We start from the raw sequence: 26,187 nt of genomic DNA on the forward strand, positions 1-26,187 counted from the left end.
TATAAAGATATTAACAGTGGTATGCTCAAATGAAAATATCTTGGTAAAAACCCTTATTATGTATAATAAACCTGTGTCTTAAAGAAAGCATTTTTGTTTTACTTATACACAGAAAATAAGCTGTAATACTGAATATTAAAAAGTACATTCAAAATGACTACCATGTTTACTACTTGAGGCTCTACCCTATGAATGCTTATATCATGCTTAATGTTTGAGAATATATTAATGAAAAGGTGGTTTTAAGTCTGGTGTTGTAGGTGTGGTGAACTTCTAGCTATCATTAAAAACACTACACTCAGGTCCTTCTTCCTCCCAGCTCACTGGGAAATTTTTAAGCATGTGATTTATTTCTAGGCTAACGTGATTGGTTGTATGAGATGTGTCTATGTACATCAAACAACATGCCCAGCCTGCTGTCATGGAAAACTGCTCAAACCTGTCTGTCTTTGTCTGTAAACGTACCCTCCTGACACCTTGTTAAACCTGTGTAATTTTCTTTTGATTACAATGCAGCGAGGCTTTCAGTGCTTTCTCAATTAACATTTGTCAAAGCACCTAATCTTTAGCAAAAGTGTCAAATGACTGCTGCGGAATCAAGTCCTGAAGAGAGAACGAGGAATCGGGGAACTGAGAAAAGGGCAGGAAAAACGGTTTGGAGTTATACCCCCATATGTATCCCTTCACACAATACTAATCAGGACACATGGGAGCGCTCAGGTGTGTATTAATACCACAATTACTCATTGTTAGCTAAGCATCAGTAAAGACCAAGCAAAGTAAATAACAAGATCACTACTGGATTCACAAAATCTCATGGAGCATACGGCAGCCATGCATTCCTTGTCAGCACACTAACCCACAGGAAGCAACTAGGATTTGTGGGAGTTTAGAAGACTGAAATTTAGTGAGACTTCAAGGCACAAGGCTTTGTATTTAGTATTTAAGAGGCGTTTATAAAAATCATTAACTCTTTCCATGAGTTGAGACAAATGACAGGGAAGCGTCTGGCAATGAAAAGCTGGTTGCAGTTCTTCAGCGTTCTTAGCCAGATGTCATGACAACCAACAGTCTGGACCAACAGACCAAGTCTCACCACAGCTCCATAAAGCAGGTACAAATTATCTTTTCACACACATGGAGGAGTCAGGTGATTGGTTTAAGGTCACCTGGTTATCATCCTAAATGTTTGATCTTTCTTTTCTAGGTAAGAGTTGTTCAACGGCTGAGGAAGGACAGTTAGTCCTACAAAGTAACCTGCCCTTATTCTGAGATATGTAACGTTTCAACATGAACATGACAAAAGGTTCAAACTTTGAGAATGCTCTCTGAAGAGCAGCACAAAATATTTCTTCTACGGATACCAACCCCTTTAAAAAAATTAAAGGCTCTGTTCAATCAGCGTCTCTTAGCAAACACTCATTTGGGCTAATTTAGCACTCTGCCTTCCATGTATCGTTTGAGTGATACAAAGAATCAGTGCTAAGTAACATTGACTGGGTACCCAGGAAGACTTGAATGACTAGAAACAGATGCTGTCCACCATGTTAAGCAGGCTCTTCCTCTGTCAGTTTGAGAACAGCATCCAAGTACATAAGCGCCATGATCCTCCTAGGTTGCCCAAGAGTTCATCCACTGTTAAATGAATGACCTGCACCCAGATAGTATACATAGGCTGCCGAGGTAAAGTAAACATCCATTAAATTTGCCCTCATGTTGTTGTATGAAAGGCATTTACTATCAGTGGGAAGATATTCATAAAACGGGATATGTGGAATATTTATAAAATATTTATAAAAACATAAAAAATGGCTCCTTTGCTAAAATACAACCCTCTGTTATAGAACTATCTGACTTCTCATAGGCAAGACAAATAAATATGCATGAACTGCCCCAAACTGAGTAAAGATCGGAGTATTTTGTTATTAATATCTGGGATATCAGACCTGTAGGATGATTAAGAAATATCAAGTTATAGGGATAGAAAGAAGAGTTAAAATTGTACCAAAAAGGGTTTTTCTGAGACCTGTTCTAGAGAGCAGGAAAACTGGATGGAGTTTTAGGGGATCAAAGAAAATGACTCATGGCAGCGAACAAAAGCTAAATATTCAAATATATATGCACACACACTCACATATGTATGTATGTGTGTGTGTGTGTACATGAGTGGTCTGGAGACAGAAACTTATGACTCAGAAACTGGAGAGGCTTGATCCATCGCCGAGGCGAGTGATGAGCCAACATGATCCACAAACCACGGGAAAAGGACAACAATTTCTCGGCACCCTTTATACCTTTTGCCACCTAAAATCTATGGCCGATAGAACTGTTTTCCCCATATATATTTATTGTTTTGTTTTGTTAGTTATATAGGCTAGGCTTGTCTTAAATCCTGTAGCCTCTGCTTCCTGAGAACCCAGTCCTCTAAAGACTTATATATGGGTTTTAGGGGCACAAGCCAGTCACTGGCTTATGGAAAGCAAAGAACTAATTCTTCTGACTGCCCCACCCCTATGCTTTATCCATTTCTTGTCTTGCTTCTGGAAAGGCCAATGTGCCTTATTGGTCTGTCCTTGACCTATGGGCCAGAATAGCTCTGTGAGACCCCACCTCCAGGCTGTGAGCACACACCTTAGAAGAGAGAGACGAGTCTTTTGAAGCAACAGAAGATACAGTATAAGCAAAGAGAATAAGAATATGGGTCAAACGGCATCAAGAAAAATTTAGGTCAGGTAAAATGTTTTATTACTTAGGGTTTAATAAGGGGTCAATATGAATTTTTATGTTCTGGGAATATGGAAGAACGGCTAACGATCTGGAAAGATGAAACACTGTCAAGGGAACACTCACTAGCTGCATGTCTCATTTCTAACACTAGGAAAAAAATTCTTTCTGAAAAACACTAAATTAATAAAACTTTTGATGGGCATTACACCACGAAATATACTAGCACATAGATGACATGTAGGAAAGCCATTGCTGCTTGCTATCATATTTAATGAAACAAGTAGGTGATCTCCATGCTATGCTGGACACAATCTATACTCCATGAACAGAATCTATACGCTGCCCTTCTCCCTTCAACTATTGATTAGGAATTTGTAGTTGTTAGAGGCATTCTCTCTCTCTCTCTCTCTCTCTCTCTCTCTCTCTCTCTCTCTCTCTCTCTCTCTCTCCCTCTCTCTCTCTCCTTCCCTTTCCCCTCTCCCTTCTTCTTTCTCTCCCTCCCTCCCACTTTCTTTTTTTCCTAAGGAGGGAGAATGATTTATGGCCACCCAGAACAAATAAAATAGTTGTTAGCGTGGAGCAAGCTACAAACAAAGGTGAACAGGGTTCCCGTACAACTGTAGCCAATGCCTAAAACTTGTCAGTGCATTAGGTCTGCCTTTTGAGAAGGCTGAAGGATGAAACAGAAGCACAGCCGTAGCTTTTATAAAACTTAAGATGCAGGAAGCAACCCAAACTGCTAGCCTCTAGAGAAAATAGACATCGTATACTTTAAAACAACTGGTTCCAAGAGGCTCGGTAAAGATTTATGCTGGTAAACAAAATTTCTCTGTTGAAAATTTAACAACAGATTTTACAGGCGCATTTTTACACCAGGAATCTCCAGGCACATGATTCATCAGTGTCACCAACGATTGTTCTTTAGAACTGAAACGCAACACATATTTTGGTACTCAACAAAGATTAAAATTTGAAATTCAATTATACTCTCACTTCCCCTGTTAAGGTCCTGCGCATATGATAGTATTCAGAAGTTATTAATAACACATTTAGAAACTAGTGTTTGTATGTCATTGAGAGTGAGTTTATCTGAGCACAGTGCCTTACTAGAAGGGTAGGTTTCGTGTCTGTGAAAAGAGTAATTTCATCATTTGAAAAATTTTTCAGTTTTCAATTTTTTGAGTAACTTCCCAACTTGAAAACCAGTTTCCTCTCAGTGAACTGCAATATTAATTTATATCTCAAACCCACATTATTGTTCATTTGAAAAGACATGATTAGTATGCATTCTCTGATAATACATAATTCTGAGTTTGAGGTAGTCGTGTGTGTGTGTGTGTGTGTGTGTGTGTGTGTGTGTGTGTACACACCTGACATAATTAGAGCTGTAACCATTTCCTCATAGAACAGAAATCATTTGGTAAATCAAAATATATTTCCAAAAACTTAACATTTTTTTGGAAGATAATTTTCCTTCTTAAGGTTAACTATGTCATGAAGACAATGCTGGCAGCACTGTCCCAGATCATTTGGAGTCACTTGAACATGTAGCCTTTGTGTTCCGGCTAGAGTTACAGAAACGCTGACTTAAAATGGCCAATAATTCATCAGGAAATGGAAATGTGTCATTTTACATGACGGAAGAGGAAGAAGTCTGAAGATGCCCTCTCCTACCCTGTCAGAACTTCAGAACACACAGCCCTGGCGAGACACGTCAAACCTATTCATTTTCTTGGGACATCCTAACATATTTCCCTTAACCACTGATGCCAAGATATTAAAAGGTCTGAGCACACACTATAATCAATTTAGAATACAGGGAGGGAAGAGGAACCTTAGCAAGTCTGTAGGTGTTACTATGTGTTTAGCAATGAAAACCGAAACTGAGTAATGCTAGATTTCTTGGAACCAAGATGTAAAGGAACAAAATAAAAACAGCACAAAACAGGGCTGTGATATATATCAGATCATCCTTTGTGAGTTAACTATGAGGGGAAGAAAAGCTAGTGAGAAAACCAAAAAGTCCTTGGAAAGTAAGCAATGCAAGCCATGGAGAATTAACAGCAAACATTCTTACCTTGGGCAGGGTCAGGTGGACCAAACTCCAGAGAATACCGTAAAATAAAGTTATTGTTCCATACGTAGAGTTGGTTATCTCTCGGATTGTAATCCACTGCAGCGATATACTGGTACTGGTTGGGGAAAGGAACGTCTACATACTCTCCCCGGCTTAAGCGTGTGTTGTAAATGTAGTCAATTGTGTTCTTGCCTGCTTCGCTTTCATTGTCTTGGTACACTGACCTGACCACATAGAGAACCCCACATATCATGAAAGCATTGGATGCTGCGCGCTTGTCATACACTGTCTCCCATGTTGCTTCGAATCGAAGAGTGTACGGGTTGAGCTGGCTAATCACGATCATCCCATTGTTCTGCTCAGTGGCGTAGATCACCCACAAGCCGTTCTCATCCACGGCCAGGTCGATGTCGGTCTTCCCTCCCCATCTGTAGGGCGATGTGTCATGGTAGTTAGCGTAGTTGATTATGGCCTCGCCACTCTTAATCCTAGTCCTCAAGTCAAACTTCACAATATTTCTTGTTCGTTCTTTGTTAAAGAAGACAGCTCCATCATATACCACAAACCCAGTACCATCTACTCGGTTTGGAAGTTTGTACGTTGTTGTCTGGCGGCTGTTCTGAAAATCTTCTATGGAGGCATATTCTATTAAAGTGTCGGTGCGGTAGGGAGTCCAGGGCATGAAATAGATTTTATCTGCAGCCTGAAGAGGGTCCTTGCACCAAGCACCTGCCTTCTGCTCAGCTTCATATATACAGGGGGAGTCCACGATTGCTTTCAAGGTCCCAGGACACACAAAAACTAACATCACAGAGAAAAGACAAGAAGGAAGCAAAGTCAAAATAACAACACAGGCAGCCACGCATTTTTATTGATCACAAATCGAGAGAGAAAAATCCACTTTACTCAACATTCAATTTTTAAAACTTTATACACACTGCCCTTGTTTCCCAGAGTTTTTCTAATCGAGGTATCATAGTACATATGGCTGGCACTTACTCTCATGAATACAAACCTATGTCTGGGATCGCTGATGACTAAGATAAAATTTAATTTCTAAACTGTGGTTTCATTTAATAATTTGGTAATGAATGCATCAAAACTTGGAGCCTTTCTTAAAAATGGTTAAATATTTTTTATTGTAATCCAGACATTGTAACTTCTAACCCCTAGTCCACCTTTCCACCTCCCACAGAACAAAACTAATAAAGCAGAAAGCTCGATGCAAAGACTTATATTGAACTTTTTATAGAAGTTACAGGTGCTTCAAATTGAAGAATATAAATTTTAGGAAAATGCAATCGAGAGCTGAGAGCAGTCAACACAAGGGAAGCGTGGAGAGGTGACCAGGAGACCCTGTCACCATGGCATGCTACGGAGAGGGTTCTGGAAGCCAGGCAAGATGACACTTCAATAACAAGAAAATATCCAAGGGTGTCAGAGAAAGAGACAGAGGGTAGAAAAGAAACAGTAAAGGGCAGCTCCCCTTCGCCGAGCTCAGAATTTTACCCCATCACCAGATTTAGCAGTCATACAATTTCATTGTGAACAGCTGACGTCTTTATGAGGTGCATTATGAGGACCTGCTGATCATTTTAACACAGGAGTGTTGCGGGGAAAGGGGAGGGAAAAGGGTCACATCCATAAGGCACATAACAGGGAGCTGGGGTTGAGACTGTATACATTATTTACCTTTTTGCTCCACTTCTATTTTAAGCATCGGAAGAAAAATAAAAAAAAGTGCAAGGAAAAAAAGAAAAAAAAAAGATTAAAAATAAATTGACTATTAGTCTAAGATTGAATTCGTAATAGATGCTAAATACAGGAAGAATAAGGGAGTTGTACTACTTTGGATAAAGAGAAACACACAGGAGGACCTAGCAGGAGAGAGATTCTAAAGTTACATAAAAGAACATGGATCAATCATTTTAGTAGATTAAGGAGGCAATACAAATAAGTTGGCATGCTGCTTCACTTAGTGTGCCTGAATAAATAATGAAACACTTTGCTAACGCAAGCTAAACAACTCCTGGGCACCCAGCATTCTGACCAAATTTTCCTTTATGTATGTACACCACAGATATAAAAGCATGCACAGGTGTGCCATCTCCACTTGGTCTGTGTGAGCTTAATTATCAAACTCTCCCTACTTACATAGGCATGGTAGTAAAGTGCATTTATAAGATGCCAACTTGACTTTGGAGTTTCAGTCAACTTTAATAAATATTGAGATGGCTACATTTCCCCCAGAGATATTTAGATAAGAAAAAAAAAGAAGCCTACACAGTCATGCATCTCAGTACATTTGGATTATTTTCTATTATTTCCTATTTCTACAACTATGCCTTAACCATTTAACAAAATGCCCCCATTTCCAGGAATATATAAATCTCCCTTACCCAATAGATATTTTAATGGGGTAGATAATTCCCATTAAGCATCAGCAAATATACTTTAGTTTAGCAAATCTACATATAGTTTAAAGTACAAAACTGTAACTTAAAATTTCATATCATATACATATATATATATATAAAATCAAATGTGTAATATTAAGTCTATTTAAAAAAGTAAGCAAAATACATACAAGGGAAAAGCAAGCACAGGTGGCAGGGAAAAAAAGGAAGAAAGAATTATGGTTAGCTTATTATGACATTTTTCTACGATCATTTATTAACATAGAAAGCAAGCTAGCATGCAACAGCCACCATACCCAGCATTCACAGCAAGTACCTCGATCCACAGACCCCACACAAGGGAAAGTTCTCACAGGGCAGACGTGGCCAGGGCAGGACATGAGTGGGGAGAGCCCTGTGTGGCTACAGAGGTTAACTGCACACTAAGGAAGGTGCCAACAAAATTCTCATTGCCACACAGTCTGCAGTTTTAAGAACCCACACAACGCAACTCTTGGATTGCGTGCAGGCTCTCAAGTCTGTGGCCTGAGTATTATAAAGTGACTCTGTTGAGCTTCTTCCTACTCCTCCCTTTCAAAACGCATTGACTGTGACTACTGATTACTCAGAGTGCAGTTGCACACTTTATTACAATCTCAGCTTGATTACATATTTTTTAGAATTATAATTACTCGTCAAGATAAAACAGTGACCTTCCGGAACTCCTTTGAGAGAAACATCACAAAAATATTTTTTAAAAAATTTGTTTTTGCCATGGCAACAGCATATAATTTCTAAATTAAGCCACAGCCTGCTTCACCAACATGGTCTATTTACGCACTTTCAGGAAGTGCACTTGCTCTGGTCTGCATGATTCTGACTGTGTAAGGAAGACAGGAGAAGTGCAGTGGGATGTTTGGAAGCAACACTTGGTCCTGAGGCCACTTCTCCATAAGGGGCATATTACATCTGCTCAGTATCAGTAAGAGATGGGCATGGTGAGGGAGGAGGAGGATGAGAAGGGTAGTTAGTGCTGAGGCTGCCCAGACTGGATTTATACACAACTGTATCGTTCCTTAAATAAACAATGATTTTGTTCATGTAAAGCAATTAAGTATGAGAATCAGAATAAAACTTCTTAGAATGCTTAATTATTTACAAGAGAACTTTAAAATAAGTTCAACAAAAAATAAAAAGATGTATCTTGTATTGTCCTTTCACTAAAGATTACTGGATTATTTTTATTTGATGCAGTAAAAAATTGCAGTGCAGTCACTGAACAAAACATAAAACATAAATATCTTCATTTATTTATGATTTAAACTGTACCATGTAAGGGAAAAGACAATGGGCATCAATTTTATACAATTTATAATTGCAATGAAAACTGAGAAAGGTAAAAGAAAATTTAAAAATAAGTAAAACTTTTGATGATTGATGGAGTTTTATAAGAAAAAAAATCTCCATATAAAGACTTTTTATGAAATCAAAAAGTGTAGACATCTGTCAAATCAGCCAAAATTCTATGAGGAAAATAAAAATAAAATAAAATCAACAATAATCTGTGGTCAGATTCACATGCTAAATATATGCAACTTGCCTTAAGAGGTAATTTATAAGGTTATATTTAATATTCTATGAACCAAACACACAAGTACACACCCACCAACACTCACAGAGGACTCCGTGGATGTACAAGACGAAAAGGGGGAAAAAAAAAAAGAAGAAGAAGAAGAAAGAAAAAGAAAAAGAAAAGAAAAAAAATCAAACTAACCCAAAAATGAGTAAAGCCTACATACTCTGTACCTGAAGTGACACACTATTTCATCTGAAATAATCTCACATTTATGCAGTCATAATAATTTAATTCATTAACATAAATGGAATTTTCTCATCAAATGAACTTGTAGGTAACATTAGAATAAAATCCTTACATGCTGTGGCAATTTAAAATAAGTAGGTGCAAGATTGAAAAGCAATGCTTGCTTATAGAATGTGAAAGTCCAGTCTGACAAATCTCCTTTTTCCTGTACGGACCCTAAGACTTTTGAAATGTACACTCACGTGATGCCTCACGCGATGCAATACCTGCATCCTCTACAGAGTAAAGAATGACTTGCATGTGTGTGATGTTGATGCAGTGTTAACCAGACAAATGTAAAAGGGTGCATATAGTTACAAAGGCAACCAGGGAGGTAGCATTTTTAATGCTCTCTGCTGAGTATATTTATTGCTGTGTTTTCTGAAGTCATGGAAAAAAATCCTTGAAATTGTTTAGAACAGGATGGAGCAGTTTGGAGTCTGAGGTTCCCCAAGGATTTGTGATGGATAGAAACTGGCATAAAACCAACTAAGTGGTAAGGCATACATTATAAACTTTATATGACGGTGACATTTTTAAAAATCTGAGTAATGTGAGAAAGGGGTATGTAAATGCTAGAGAAAAGCAAATACATTGGTTTTTTTTTTTTTTTTTTTTTTTTTTTAAAGGGAAGGTCAAAGCTGGGCCCTTAAAATAAAAGCAAATGTGAGGAGAGGTTATCATAAACAGGAGCTTGAGAAGGAGAAGAGGGGAAATGCAAGCAATGAGGAGTCGCGTAAGATTAGGAATAAGCTAAGGCAGCTCTGCGTTCAGTTTTAAGATGAGCTGCAGTCACGTACTTTATAGTGTGTCACTACTGAGCGGTATATAGGAGTGATAACTACTTCTAGTCTTCAAAAAGAAAAAAAAAGCCATACACTTATTTCTGCCCCTTGCAAACATCTAGAAAGGCAACAGCAAATTAATTTCTGGATTTACTTTTTTTATTTTGAAGGACAAAAACTAAATTAACAACAACAACAACAAAAAAGCAGATACTTCTCTGAGTGAGTACAGCTATTTGCAAGTTTAGTGCACAATATACAATACTTCTGGAGAACTGAAAAGTAAAAATTTGAAAGTTAGACGTTCCAGAAGGTATCCCCACTTTTCTCTCTTAATCAGCGCAAGAAATTACTTAAGAGTCTGAAAGTAATGTTGCTTAACACTGTTCTTAGTGTCTTAGACTAGGTTACAGGAACCAGGTTGCAGAAAGACACCATTCTTGGCAGCTCTGACTGACTCCCCTGTTTGGAAATGGGTGCTGCATTCCTTGTCTAACTTGAGAACAGAAACCGGCTGAATTCAAGGGAGAGGGGCTTCGTGGAACAAAAATGTTGGTTAGCTCAAAAGAATACAGTGTTCCTCTAGTGGCACTGGAGACTAGGTAAAGCCACGCACTACACAGGAGCAACGCTTTAACAGTTCACTCGGGGCTTCCAGTCCTACGAACGGTACAGAAGATGCTGAAAACACAAAGCGCATCCGGTTCACGTGACACAGGAGCACAGAGCAGGGGCGAGAAGAGAAAGAGAATCTGTGTTTGGCCTTTAACAGACACCACACACACACAAATTCAACTTATCAAAACTGTGTCAGAGAGGACAAAGCATGTCTTCACAGTTGGATCTGCCTTATTTAGCAGCATTTGGCCTTTTGGTGTTTCGGTGTTGAGGCAGGGTTCCCTATGTTGGCCAAACGGCCCAATCACCCTGATGGCTCTGCCTCCAAGGAGCTGGGCCTCAGACACACATATACCACATACCCAGCTCCAACTGTCTGTCTACCTGCTTGCCTTTCTCTCTCTCTCTGGTAGAAATTATAGAAAACTTTCTGAAATCAGTAAAAGTACTATTCTAACCCCTTACTTCAAATGCCTCTGCACTAAAGAGACACATTAAATTTTCATTCACTATTAAAAAGCAAAGAGCACAGGTACTTCTAAAGCAGCTTGTGACGATTAGGCAACATATTCAAACTTTTAGATTGTCTGAATTACTAAAGTATTTCTTTTCTCCCCTATCCAGTGTATGAAACATAATGGAGAAGTATCCATTCTGATATTGGGAGGAAAATACTAAGGCTACTTATAAATCTCCAGTTGAATTTTAAATCTTAAACATGATGCTAACAGTTGAAAACAGAAACAGGTACAGGACTTTTATCTACCTTCTCCGTACTTCGGACTTTGTTTTAAGCATTAAGACTTCCTCGTTGAATCTACGCAAGGGGACAACTTTGTGCCTCAGTTTCTGCTCTGGTGGCTTTTGCCAAGCATTCGTGTTACCACGACAGCAGGTAGCCATTCAAGTCCCTCAGGATTAGAACTGAAGTCAATTCCTTCTTCAGAAAACTGTGAGCCAAACCAATTTGTCAGCAACTGGTATTGGGCAAAAGTACAGATTTCTATCTGCCCTATTGAATAGCCAATTCAAGTTTGTTTTCTGGAAAAACACTAGCCTTAAAAGCCAAACACTTAAGAACACAGACAGACATTTGGCCAGCATCACACTGTGGCTCCCTTCCACACTTCATGAAGCTAATTGGAGTCCCGAGTCGGAGAGTGATTTGCATGCATAATGGTTTTGTGGGTCATAAACATACGCTTCTTTCACATGTGTAGTCTTTCAGATCCAACAAGGAATGCTGGAGAAAGGAGAAAATACAAACTTCATACTTACTGTAAGGGACACATTCATATTGAACTTCAAGGTATTTGTAAGTTCCGGGACACGGATCAGGAAAAACATCTGACCCGGTAACTACTACACACTGTGTTCGATTGTTGCACCTGGAAAACAGAAGCAATCAAGCCTGTGAAACAATGTGCTTTTCATACTTAAGAAATATAATATAGAGCTGAATCATAAACAAAAAAAATAGAAGTGATATTAGATGTCTCTATAAAACATACTTATTGTCTTTGTATTTTAATTTCTGTATCAAGGGCCACACTAAACTGTAGCTAGAAGAGAAAGAAAAAGGTTGATAGTCTTCAAATACACTATGCTATTATGTTGTAATTGGAATTCTTTTTAATACCTGGGGGATTGAGGGAGGCATAGCCACCAGGCCCCTTCATAATGTATTTAAGAATTAAAAGCTACAACCAGAAAAAGGTACAATCAAGCACAGACTCACAACATACCTGATTACACAAAGACCCAGATTTTAGCCTCCTCATCCAGTTCGAGCTACATGCTCTAACGTAGGCACTGTCTACACGCATGAACATGAGGTACTTGCTAGCACTTTCCACCTGACATGTGGAGGCCTGCATAGATGGCAGAAGTACTAAAAACGCCCAGTGCCTGAAGCACAATGATTATCTAAGCCCTGTTGCTGCTTTCCACAGAAGCCATGCCCCTGTCTGCACTATGACTATGTACCCAGTTCTACAGTGGGATGCTCTCAACGCTGATATTAAAAGCAATGCTGTGAACAAGGTCTCTCAGTGTCCTGTATGTTACTCTACAGAAGTAGTTTCATTGTTGTTATCACCGTCATTAAGTCACCAATGGTACAGGAATTCCAGGCAAGGACGCTGCTTAAGTTCCATAAATGGGCCCAGATGTTCTTCTCTTAAGGCTTGTAAAAGCAAGGACTATTTCTTTTATAATTTGATTTGATTACAGCACAGTGGAATGGAATGTTTGCAGGGGTCTCATTACGCTTCTTGATAGTATATACATTAAGAAAGCAAAGCAAGCAGGACCAGGGCATTATTATAAAATTTATTCAACAATTTGAATACCAAAGAGTATATGGTGCATAAAATAGCCAAAGTATAAAATAGCGCTGTAAAGCAGTCTGAGAGAAGCAGGCTCCTCCAGCACGGGGAACCCCAGGATGGTGGGCAGCAGAGTCACACCAGCAGGGAGACATGTTAGGTCAAGCGCACTGGTGCTGCAGAGACTCAGAACCCCAGACTGTCCTAGAGAGAAGTAAATCAGGAAAGTCTCCAGGGTTAAGTTTAAAATATATTACAATGAACTTCAGTGACTCCTTTGTATTGAATAAATTGTAAATAAGACCGAAATGATACATTGTAAACATGAAAATAGTTAACTTTGGTCTCAGTCTCTAAGATAATGCAATATATTTTCTTTTTTTAAATTATTATTAATTTATTCAGATTACATCTCAATTTTTATCCCCCTGCTTGTCTCCTCCCGTTCCTCCCTCCCTCCATCTTTCACCCTATTCCCATCCCCTAGGTCTGTGACAGAAGGGGACCCCCTCTTCCACCATATGATCACAACCTATCAAGTCTCATCTTGGTAGCCTTCCTATTCTTTCTCTGAGTGCTACCAGGCCTCCCCACCAAGGGGAAGTGGTCAAATATGGGGCACCAGAATTCATGTCAGAGTCAGTCACTGCTCTCCATACAACTGTGGATAATGTCCTGTCCCTTCACTAGATGTAAGTAGGGGTTCAATATCTACTACATGTGTTGTCTTTGGTCGATGCAGTAGCTTCAGCAGAGCCCCCTGGGTCCAGATCCACCCATCATGATGTTCTTCTTGTAGGTTTCTAGGACCCCCTGGATCCTTCTATTTCCACTCCTTGGAATATACCCAGAAGGTGCTCTACCACACAACACGGACATATGCTCAATCATGTTCATAGCAGTATGGTTCGTAATAGCCAGAGCCTGGAAACAACCTAAATGTCCCTCAGTCGAAGAATAGATAAAGAAACTGTGGTACATTTACACTATAGAATACTACTCAGCTATTAAAAACAAGAAAATCCTGAAATTTGTGGCCAAATGGATGGAACTAGAAATTATCATACTGAGTGAGTTAACCCAGACTCAGAAAGACTCACATAGTATTTTATTTTTAAGACATCCTGCTCCATACATTTCAAGAACACGGATACTATAAGTGACGTATCCCTTACAACATGATGCTTTGCTTTCTACTTTCTATGGTTTTTTTTTTTCTTTTTTAAAAACTTTCACTCGTTTGAAGAAACTGCCTATGGTTCACCACTTAATAAAATTAATTACTTTAACATGAATAACAGAAACCATTTTGTATTAAAATTTTAACACAAATAGTGGGTAGACTTAAGACTTTCCAATGGGTCAACATCTAACGTTTCAGCTCATACAGAAACATAATTCTGATGGTTCATTTCTTGTCTTCCCTGGTATAATGATCGGAGATCTGGATGCTTCCTAATCTCGGTTGATCTTTGGGAATCCTCAGCCTACCGTTGTCCCCATCACATGTCTTCTTCTGATATCCTCTCTTATACTTACTCTTATACCAACAGGGATCCTCCTAAAGTTGCGTGCTCTCGTTTCTCAGAATGGAAAAAAAGCAAAACTCCTGCGCGTTAAAATTCTTTTTCATATTCCCACACTGTCTATATTTCACAGTCATTCAGTCATATTCTGCTCTTTCTTTTCCAAGGGTTTAAATATACTGGGAGAAACCCCACAAAGTAACAATTCAATTAGTGAATGAACTTTTCACATAGCATTACTTCCCCCTTCTTACTGAGGCCTCCTTTCACGTCAGCAGATTAGAAGAGGAGAGAGAGCTCATACTGAGGCTGAGAAGCATTAAAAACACGCAGGAAACAAAGTGAAAGCCCATGTGGTTGAAAAGACTTGTGATTTGTATCATTTTCTGAAAAATAAAGTACATGACGGTGCTGGAGAGATGGCTGAGGGTTACGAGTACTTCCTGCTCTTCCAGAGCCCTGAGCTCTGTTCAGAGAACGCATTTCAGGTGCATGACCACTGGAACTGCAGCCCCAGGGAATCTGATGTCTTGATGCCTTTTGTTGACACTCCCTCTCTTCCTCCCTCTCCCCTCCTTAAAATTAATATATGTACAGAGTGAGAGAGAGGGAAAGAGAGTAGAGGGGGGAGACAGACAGAGACACAGAGAGAGAGATTAAGACAGAATACATTGAAGATACTCAACTTTTTCCCCACCAGAAGGACAGAGGTGATCTGGAAAACAAACATAACTGTGATATGGGATTTGAACTCGTTTATATTTCTCAGTCTCACAGTAGGTTTGCAAGAAGTCAAACTGAGGAAAGCCCACATCAGCCTTTCATGGTAGTTTGCTTAAAAGACTAACACTAGAAAATAATATATCTTGCTGTTCAGGTTTAGTATGTTTCTGAGGGACTTTGTGTTTGTCGTGTGACCATAGCCTACGGCTTCAAACTAACACTGAGGAAGAAAGTCAGCACTTGTTCTGACCTTATTAATTCTCTAAATGCAAAGGATTCTCAATACAGTGGTGTAGAATGTCAGGCATGAGATTATAATCAGACTTTTAAAAATTCATACCCTCCAACTTACCACCAGTGTTCACTTCACATTTTAATTTTCCACGTGTGTTTTTAATGTATAATTAAGCATAAATATATATCTTTCCATGAATATATGTATGTATGTATAGACAGAAATTAATATTGAGAAAAGCTGTAGTTTTGGGCTAAAGGAATAGAGAGTCACAAAGTTAATTATGAAAGGATATGACAATCACAGCTGTGCACACTAGTGTCTTTATTCAGAGATGAATGGAAGCTTTGGAGGTCAAGTGCAGCAGCAGTCAGGTTCATGAGAGCGATGCCCAGTGCGGGCTCTCAACATGAGGGAAAGTCTGTGTGCTGTGGGTAAAACTGGAAATGGCTACAATTGCAAAGTCAATTCAACCAAGGGCTCGGCTTTCAATTTTCATTGCTATGGAAATGAAAAAGCAACATAGGCCAAGAAAGGAAAATAATTCTAGAGTCTGTGTCCACACAGGGTGGAGATCAAGCTTGAGTCTCTCTTTCTTCAAATAAGGAGCTGTGTATGTGTGCAAAACCATTGTTGCACTAACAATTAAAGCACTGATATGCTTTGGGAACACCTTGTGGTTTCACTCTTGTCAGCAACCTGGGCAGTAATCATAATAGCTCTTGGGCTGTTCTGTAACGGGGAAGCTAGTTAAGGCAGTGGCTCTCAGAGCCTGCTCCTCAGAACGGGATCATCAGGAGCTTCTTAGAAAGGAAAATCATCATGGGCCCTCAGGAGAGGAGAGCTCAGTGCTGGGAGACTCTGGGGTAGTTTTAAACAGCAAGAGGACAAACAAAGAAAACATGGAAGGTTTAAATAGTTCAGAAAAAAATAAAGGGGTAAGTATGGGAACCACAACTTTTCTCTATAAAATTTTATGAAAACTTAGACAGAAAACAGTGAGAAGGATTTATCTAAGCACGTAACTGGACCTTGCAATGTCAATTTATCTTGCTTGCTCATGGAGTCAGGTTTTTCTCTTGCCCCTATTTTGAGCAGGCCTTCCAATCATCGATTGCTGAGTCAAAGTAAATATGACATTGACGTACTTGCATATGACTCATATACACCTACTTTATAGACAGAATAAAAGGAATGTTTTCCTTTTAAAATTGTTTAGTAATTAAAATTCCTTTCACTCATTAAATATGACGTTAAGATTTTTGACTATTTTAAAGGCTGTATTACAAAGGTGGATGTAATTTAAAACTATATATAATATATTAAACATATATATACTGGACTATATTTGTTATAGCTGTTGTGTTGGGGGATGGTCTGATGTATTTTGATGCTAATTACTGCTTGCTGTCTGAGCCACCTTTTGCTTAATAAAAAGCCATCCCACCTGAGCAGGGGAGGAGATAGGTGGGGCTAAGAGAGAGGGGGGTCCTGGAAAAAAAGACCACCAAAAGAAGAAAGGAGAGAGACTTAAAGTAAAGAGTTACTTTACCATGAGTTAGCTGGAGGAGAAGCACATGGCTGGTGGCGTGGATGGAGAATCCAGCCCAGATAAAGAACATTAACAAGTATTTAGGATTATGGATGGAAGGTAGCTTGACAGCCGTTATTAAAAGCAGATGGCATGGGATTAAGACAGCGATCCCATGTCTGCCCCACTATGGGAGGTAGAGGATTGATATCTGCCCTGCCCCAGGTTAACTAAGGCTATCTTAAAATATAGCAAGGGTCTGTGTCTTGATTAATTGCTAGCTGGGCCTAAGGTAATACAGATAATTTTATAAAACAATACTGTTGGTCTTTTCTCAGTATTTAGATTGACTTAATTGTGAACATGGTGCCTCAATTCTAAGAATTGGTTTGGAATGAACTCATGAGGAAATAATGCCTACCAAACTTTGGAGCATATAACCTGATGCAAGAGGCCATGAAAATAAATATAAATGTGCTAAAATGCCCCTCCCAACATTCAAAACATTAACGTATATTGTTCTTTATGGTGAATTACTGTGATATATCACCTTGCTCCAGGGTAGGATTCAAGCATAGGACACTTCCTTAGACCAGAGAAGCCAGAGATTTGATCCCCAGCATGGCAACAGTAGACCTAAACAAAAAGCCTAGACTTTATATGGTTTCTACACTAATTTTGGCTGCAAACCTGACTACAATACTAGAGGTCTTTCTCTATATACATATGGAGGACATCATACTGAAGCTGAGATTTCCACATGAATTATGATACATCCAATAATAAATGTTTCAAAACATCACCACATGAAAATAGCAGAATAAGAGGATCATTGTATTAACGCCCTACATTAACATTTTTTAAACATATCTTATTCTTAGAATCATCAGTCACATGAAGAACGCACTAAATTCAAAAGAAGCAGGTTCTGGGGCAAAGGTGGCTCTGCAGCACAATTTAGGCCTTGGAGGAGCTGTGGTGGTCATACTCTACAGGATAGATTTTCCTGAAGCTACGAGCTCATTCAGAGCACACCAGATTTCGGGCATTCCCACCAGCTCTGCTGGTGACTGATTCAAGGCAAATCTTGTCTTTACAGAGATGAGAGGAAGCTTGAAGAGGAAGGGGAGCAGTTTGTGAAAAAAATCAGTGATATTTTTGCCTTCAAAGTGAAGGATGGCCTCGCAGGGCAAAGGAGCCACCTGGGTGGTGGATGTGAAAACAGCAAAGGATCAGTGCTTCTCAACTCAGAGAAGAAAGTTGACTGCACCATCACCATGGCCATCTCAGACTTGCTGGCTTCTGGAACTGGTAGAATGAACCCTCGATCAGCCTTCTTTTCAATGAAACCACAGAACCTACAGCTTCAGCCAGGCAAAGCTAACCTGTGAAGAGCCCCTCTGGCAACCTCAGGACATCAAGATGAGATTCATAGATGTACAGAGATACCCACGTCTCGTTCAGAACTTAGCTAAGTGGGTGTGGCCAATCATGGTTTAGCTGAGCTGGGGGTGCATAGGGCCTGGCAGCCTGCTTTGAGGGCCTGCATACCACTGCATGACAAAGATACTACGGCAATGATGCTTTGGGTTAATTCTGAGTTCCAGAATAAAATTCAGAAAAGTGAAATCTAAAAATACAAAATAAAAAATTTTTTAAAGGAAGAAATGCTAAATCCTGCTTTTCATGTTATAAACGGGTTTAAATACAGAAAAATACCTTATGTTGAACAATGATAAGATTATTCTAATCTTTCCATGCAAACCAACAGGAGTGGAATGTAAGAAATTAAGCTAGATATTCATCTTCATAGCCTGAATTTTTAGAAGTCAGAAAGTCAGCGGGTGTTTCTCCAGTTATTGTAAAAAAAAAAAAAAAAAAAAATCACTCTCCTCCCCATTACAGTATACTAATAAACTATCTTTCCTAAAACAAACCAACACGCGAACCCAAATATTGAGATTGGACACTGAAATCACTAACTATTCAGAAAAGAGTATCAATATATTTCATTATCAGAAGAAACTGTAGCAAATATTTAAACTTCTTGTCCAATGCTCAGGAGAATACCCAATAGATAAGAGAAAAAAATTAAAAATACTCCAATGAATAAACTCACAAATATCTTTGCCATCACAACCCATAGGGTGGTTACATGCACTTGAACCCCTATATGTAGCCAATGTTGATATTGATGTTTTTTAAAAAAATCATCCACAGTACTTTCAAAATCAAATTGGCTCAAGAAAAATATGTGTATTTGGTAAAATTGTATTTTATGAAAGCAAAATTTTCCAAAATTATTTGGAAAATGACAGGTGTACCCTGGCACAGTTGTGAAATCTCAGTGGTCAAGGGCTAAGGCAGGAGCATTATTAGGTTCAAGGACAGCTCGGTCTTCTCTGACTGACCCTCAGAAAAACTTTGCACACAAATTAACAATGAGTAATTGAAGAAACATGGCCTTTTAATTGGGGGGAAGCAGAATAGTTATTGGTTTACATGCTATTAATCATAAGTGTATTGAAAAACAATACAGCACAGTACAGATTGTACTCGAAGTGGGAAGACGAATGTCAAAACAACATGCCTGGACGCAATGAAGACATGGGTACTAAGCTCCTGCCTGCAGACTATGAATCCATAAAGAGAGTGCACTAACCAGTCTGAACTCAGCTTTCTCATCTACAAAATGTGTTGCTCTGCTAGAAGTTTGTTGATAAGGAAGACAAACTTTGTGCAACGCCTAATAACCAGGAATTCCTACCACATGGAAAGCTTCCGGAACAATGCCCCATCTACAGGAAGGAGACACAGATCTGCAAATCCAGGGGCACAGAACGTGCTTTCCTCTCCCAGTGCAATCCCTGCACCGTGTGTGTGCATTCCTGTGTGTACCTTTAAAAGCAGACTAAACTCATCCATGCAAACTTGTTTCCTTTCCAACGCTAATCTTGAATTGTACAATGCCCAACAAATTGCTTCTCCTCTGCTTTTGATTATCTTATGCTCATTATTACACTTTACCAAGTGCAAAGTATGGAGATGAGATTCCACGTGTAATCTATTGTGAGAGGTGTTTTAATCAATAGTCTTGTTCTGCTGATTAAGCAGAGGCTTCTGTTTTGGCAAGATAACATTAGCTTCTCCAGTCATGCTCCAAAAACCATTGGGAATCTTCCCCCAGATCATTAGATATGCTACAATAAAGCTTTGGCGCATTTTCTTTTCTTCCTTAAATTACTTCTTCACTGTCCCACCGTTCCCCATCACCGATGGCACCGCATTATTACTGCGGCTCCCCTGGAACCTGCACTCGAGCTATGTCTCCAGGCCATAGGATGCCATTTTCAATTGAAGCTTCTACTTGAAAATATAAATTAAGAAAATTTCATTATCTCCTGCCAGGGGCCATTATTCACCACAGTTCTAAGGAAGATTAAAAATGCAAAATCTACCAACTTGAACAAATACTCCAACATTCAACAGAGTAGCTTGGTATTATCCAGACAGAAACTGCATTCGGGTTCACTTAGATTTGAAATGATCTTGCAGAATTAGTCCAGTTCTTTACTGAGTGTGTGTGTTCAGTGACGACTGTTTCCACAATTTCCTTCTCTAATTGGCATCTGCTATTTTTAAACTTCAATTACAACAAAGTAGCAATAATCGGCTTGTTGTTTCCATCCTCGCTTGCCAGTTGCCAGCTACCTTCAGTCTTCAAATGTTCACTTCTAAAAGAAATACGGGCTTTTCAAGGTGTTAGGATACTAAGTGTTACCTTGTTCATAGGGCCAACTATAAGCAGTCACGGGGCTAACTGTATAGTCACATCCTTGGTGAATTGTATACTCTACCCAAGCAGAGCACATATAGCCCAATCTCTGCAAAGGATCTAATTGGTGGAGTATGAACATTAATTCATGAGCTTCAAGCAACAACGAGAAATAAATAGCATCAATGGTATACTTCATTGTATTCAAGGACACAGGCTAAGCAAATATAGATAGAGGCCTTGCAGCAAAGAGAAGTGGATGAGAAACAGAAAGTAACATGTGTGTGTGTATGTGTGTGTGTGTGTAATATGAACATACATATTATTTAATATGTATTTAATAATATATTAAATATATAATTTGAAGTATATATTAATATGTCTATAAGTTTATATTAGTGTGTGTGTGTATATATATATATATATATATATATATATATATATATATATATGTGGAAGCTTGTAAGACTCATTGGAGGTGAACATATGATAAACATAAGATAAAAGTCTTCACTATATGTTTCTGATTGATGGAAATGATGGTAAATGTCTAACCTGGTTATTTCTGCTTGTAAATAAGCATGATTCACAAAAAATAAAAACAAAACAAAACAAAACAAAAAAAAACATACAGCAGACACTCAAGTTTGTGTCAATAAGTTTACCTGGCCTGATAGAACCCTTTCATATCATGAAAGAAAACAATAAACACTTAATGTATAGGTTAGTTATTTATTGCAATCATTCTCCCATATGCTAACGTTTTATATGGTCTGGTTCTATTATTCCTGCATTCGTCCCTCTTAGTGCAGGCTGAGACTACATTTTTCTCCACACAGCATGTGATCTGGGAGCAGGTGAGGGCCAATGCAAAGACATGTATGTAAACCAAGTACTCAAGTCAAGCAAGAAAAGGAGACAGAGATCACGGCTGACTCGGGTCAGGAGGGACGCCGATTAGTGCCCAATCAATCATCTTTCTTTTCCATGAAATAAAGTTTACAATGAAATGTCTTTGCATGATTTGAACTTCCACAGTGCCATGGAAGCAGATTCTGCTTTCTTTAAATATGTATTAATGATGATGTGAGAGCTTAGCTAATTGCTAGGTAAACATGACATTAGGAAATTAAATGGTGTGGAATTAGCATGGCAAGAAAGGAAAGTTCCACAGGATAGTCCCATCTGTCACACAGCTATGTTCTCATGATTTATTTGTAATTTGTACTATCCAGAAGAGTTCCACACAGAACTTAATTCCTTAGGCATGCTACGCTGCTGCTTGTATGAGTTACAGAATATTGTCTTATTCAATGCATTTCAAAATCATTTCTGAAAGAGTCGCTACTGTACCAGAACCTAGGGCATTGCATACTAGCCATGCACAGACAAATTATTTGAAAAACTAGGTAATTAAAATTGTATACTACTCAATCTCCTACATGCTATGTTATCAAAAGTCTTAATATACTATTGTTTTTCAGGTTTGTTGTGATCAAATCTGTGAAAGCGCTATGTGAGCCATTGTAAAAAATAAAATCTAACTTACTGCATACATATCCATAAAAACGAGTGTGTGTTTTTGTGCTAGGAATACCTACAGTCTTATTTGACTGTTAATGTTTTGTGGAAGAAAAGTGTAGGGCCCCTTTAAAAGCAGCTCTGGGTAAGTCAGCCAGTATGTAAGTGCCTATGTAATAATCGTATGTAATAAGTTCATTGCTAAGGTTCTATCATTCCATTTATTGTAGATGTTGAAAACAAGAACAACAGGAGCAGCTATACTATCCACAGTCAGTCTGAAGAACAGTAAACCACTGTGCCAAGAAATACAACCACAACATATATAGATCCTAAAGCATATACATTTTGTATCTTGCAGGCTGTAAAGTTATCTTAAAATTCCATATTAATTATTAAAATAAGCACCTTGAAGTGGCACTGCTGTGCTAAAAACAACTTTTTTGTGTGTTTTAGGATCCACTGAAACTCCTTGCAGTTTTTACTGGACCTTGGGGTCAGTTTAATGCAAATGAGATTTGACTCACCCTGGGCCTTATTAATCCAAAACAAAGTTTCTTGTTTGCAGAAATGCACATTCAACACAAATGCACTTGCTTTTATTAGCGAAATCAGAGGCATTTATTTACAAAGCACGCCACTAAGACTGCTCCATTCATAGGGTCATGAGGTCTAACTACTTAATGAAAAGAATAAGAGCATTTAAGTGGGGACAAAAATTCATACAGTAAAATAGTATTTCAAAAGTATTGCTTTTGTACCTAAATTCTCCAGACTTATACCTTTAATATTTTTTAAAAAACTGTGAAAAATAAGAGTATTGTTAACCTGTTACAGTTTGCACTTGCATAAGCTGTCACATTTTTAACAAGGGAAATGGGAAATCACTATGGGATGCCCTAGTTAGACGAAATTAGCAGCAGACTTGTTACCAGACTGTATAAAAGAGACAGTGTAACAGGATGTGACCTTGTGGAGCCACAGAGCTGTTCTGTGATGTCGTTTTCTCCTATAGCCCTTGCTAATTATCTCCAAAGTTACAGACCCTTTTGTCCTGGGTTATTTTTCTTCAAATTGTGAGGGGATTTTGGTTTCTAAATATTTAATTAGTTTTGTTATGATGTGAGAATTGTACATGCCAAGTGCTTCGATGTTCATGCTCCACTCTGTCTAATTATCCTCAGATTTAGATTGGTCATCCCAAATCTTTTTCCTTTGTAATTATTTACTTCTGAAAGATCATTCAGTGAAGAAATATTTTCACCCTTATGGCTCTTCTTTGCCACAAATGGCTCCGCTGGTCTGTTAATTACCCACTCGGAGAATTAGAGCTTGAAAAAAAGCAAAGAAGCTGTAAGGGGAAGGAGTTTTGGAGGGCAGCACAGAGTCGGAGACGCATGTGGCACTGTTTTAACGTCACATTAAGGATTACTCTCTAGGTGTGTATACAAATTTGACAAACAGGAAAATTACACCATTGAGATTTTTTTTTTTTGACTCTTTATGTTAGATAGGTTGTCATTTAGTCAATATTATAACGAACATAGAATATTCCCAGTCTCATTAATAACAACTAGTATAAATAATCTCGACTTCTACAGATCTCATTTATATTAAACACGGCAACAAATGTTGATAAACATCCCATGCGAATCAAACTGGATGCTCAAAAATAAAGCACTAAAACTTTTGGGAATGTGGCTTTTCGGTAAAGTAATAAATTGAGGGAAAGTTTCTCATATTTTGGTACAGTGCTTATTACCCTCTGTGTTAATCAAGTGGCCAGAAAGCTCCATTGTTCACTCATCCTCAGTGCAAGGTCACTTCCAAGAGTGACTTTTCCTCCTAAAAACGCACTTCTGTTAACACTTCTAGGTTACAACTAGTCTTTTATTTACTTTTATCCACCTTCTAAAATGTTTGGCCATAAAATATTTGTCGTAGTTTACAAAAGGGTGTATAAAAAATATGTGGTGTTCTAAAAAGGAGTGAAAAGTTCTGAGTGAGCAACTTAATGTCTTACTACAAACGGATTGATAAGCCAGTGTTGCAGAGGAACGGCTGTGGTGTGCACACCTCTGTCGAAGCTCCATGGGCGGAAATGCTTTCCACTAAAGACAACCTGCCAGGAGACTAACTCAAAGGCCAGCAGTCTCCTCCTGTTCACGTCAGCTTTGCACCCTATAGGAGCCATGGCACCTATGCTCTGCTCCCAAGTATGCTGTTTTCCAAACCAGGAGAAATTCATGTTTTCTTTTGTCAATTCCTCTTGTCATCAGATTTATATCCCATCTTTCCAGGAGCATTCATACAGACACACAGTGTGAATGGAGGGTACTCTTTCCATAGTATAAAGATGTTGGCAACTGTGCCATCACATATTCGATTGCCATGTTCTGCTTTAATTACACTCAGATTTAGATTGGTCACCTCAAATCTTTTTCCCTTGTAACTATTTGTTTATGAAAGATTATTCACTGAAGAAATATTTTCACCCCCATGGCTCTTCTTTGCCATAAATTATCCTGGTAGTTCATTAATTATAGGTCCAAGAGTAAGTTATACATCCATCAAATATAGATACCAAATTAGAGTCAGATCTGAACAACAGAAGCATCTTGCCTATTTAACTGTACTGAAAAATAAGTGAAGCCAGGCAGGGTTCTCAATTCTGCCTCAAGCCACCCTTTGCCTCCCTTCTCCCAACATTCACTTACTGTTCAAACTGAGGGCTGCCAAGAAGTCAGTTTTTAAATAGCTGCTTAAAATAGCCCCTCGCGAATACAGATAAAACATCCAAGATCAAGAGAATTTGATAAAGTTACCAAAACCACACCCTAAAGCCAAACAAAAAACACCTCCACAGTATGGCTCAGAACTGATTTCCAACAGAAAAAGAACAAAGATATCTCCATAGCAGCTACTTTTTTTGTGTAGACCTCTAGGGTCTGGAGCATCTCTGTGGTTAAAAACACTAGACACTAGTGTACTACATAAAACTTGCTGCATGCTGGAACCCACTTCTCCCTTTCTGAAGAAGATCCCTTGAGTCTCTGAGGCAAAAAAACAAACAAACAAACAAACAAACAAAACAAAACAAAAAAACCACTGAGTTTCTCCAGTTCCAGGTGGTACCTCGGTGTGGCCTAAGCAGTGACTCTCCATTGGGCATGGAAGGAAGGTCTCCATGGCAAAGGGCCGGGTGGATGGAGAAAGCCAGTGGAAACCACGCTGGCCACAGTATAAGTTCTTCTGTGGAACTGGAACTCAAAGACATCTTCCTCTGTATTCTTTACCTATAAAGTCCGTGCATTTACTTGTCAATTCTTTACATTCTGCTCCACGCTGAATGTTCTATGCTTTATTTCATTGTAGTCAGTTGGCCACTATCTAAAGCAAAAGAGTAAACTTCATATCTACTTGTTTAATAGAGTTTACCTCTCAAATACTCAGTGTTTTGCTCTGCTTTATCATATGACTTTAGTGGTTACTGGAGCCTAAGCTTTACCTCCCTGGTAGGCTTCTTATAAATTTGTACAATGCTTAGAACCACTTTTACCAAGAAGTAATCACTGAATGAGTGCTTTCTAAATTGGATTTCTTATTTTCTGCTTCATCTTTTTGTTTGTTTGTTAAGGACTCAGCAACCTAAAATGGCTTGTGATACATGTCAGTCATCTCCTTTAAAAAAAAAAAAAAAACTGCAGAAATTTTGTATAGGTATAGATATTGTTTCCCTGAAGATAAAAAAAAAAAAAAAAAAAAAAAAAAAAAAAATCTTAGGGCAAAGCTAGAAACACAGACCCTTGGGGTAATGGAACAAGTCAGCTGAGCTGGGAAGAAGGCCCAAAGCACTCCTCAACACCCGCATCTGAATATAAAACATCAAATCCTCAGGAGACAATATAAAGAGATGGGTACTTTGTGATTCACACTCAAATCTAATGGAGTCTCATCTGACTGATAAATAGATGACAAATTTCACTGGCTTACCTCTGATAAATCAGAAGTAATATTTAATCATGACAAAATATTCATAATCTAATCCTTTTATCAAATTGACTACCACCGCAGGAGTCTCGTGT

General features: G+C 38.5%; 1 protein-coding gene across 1 annotated transcript in view; it reads right to left on the reverse strand.

Moving 5' to 3' along the window:
* Nucleotides 1-26,187, reverse strand: part of Adgrl2 (adhesion G protein-coupled receptor L2) — a 177,174-nt gene that overhangs the window by 37,748 nt on the left and 113,239 nt on the right. Inside the window, exons 4-5 of the mRNA XM_051165523.1 lie at nt 11,743-11,852; nt 4,805-5,605 (exon numbers count right to left, since the gene is read on the reverse strand). Of these exons, the coding sequence (XP_051021480.1) occupies nt 4,805-5,605; nt 11,743-11,852 (911 nt within the window). The remainder of the gene's footprint in view (nt 1-4,804; nt 5,606-11,742; nt 11,853-26,187) is intronic.

This window comes from Acomys russatus, chromosome 23 (assembly GCF_903995435.1).
Source record: "Acomys russatus chromosome 23, mAcoRus1.1, whole genome shotgun sequence".
NCBI classification, from domain to species: domain Eukaryota; kingdom Metazoa; phylum Chordata; class Mammalia; order Rodentia; family Muridae; genus Acomys; species Acomys russatus.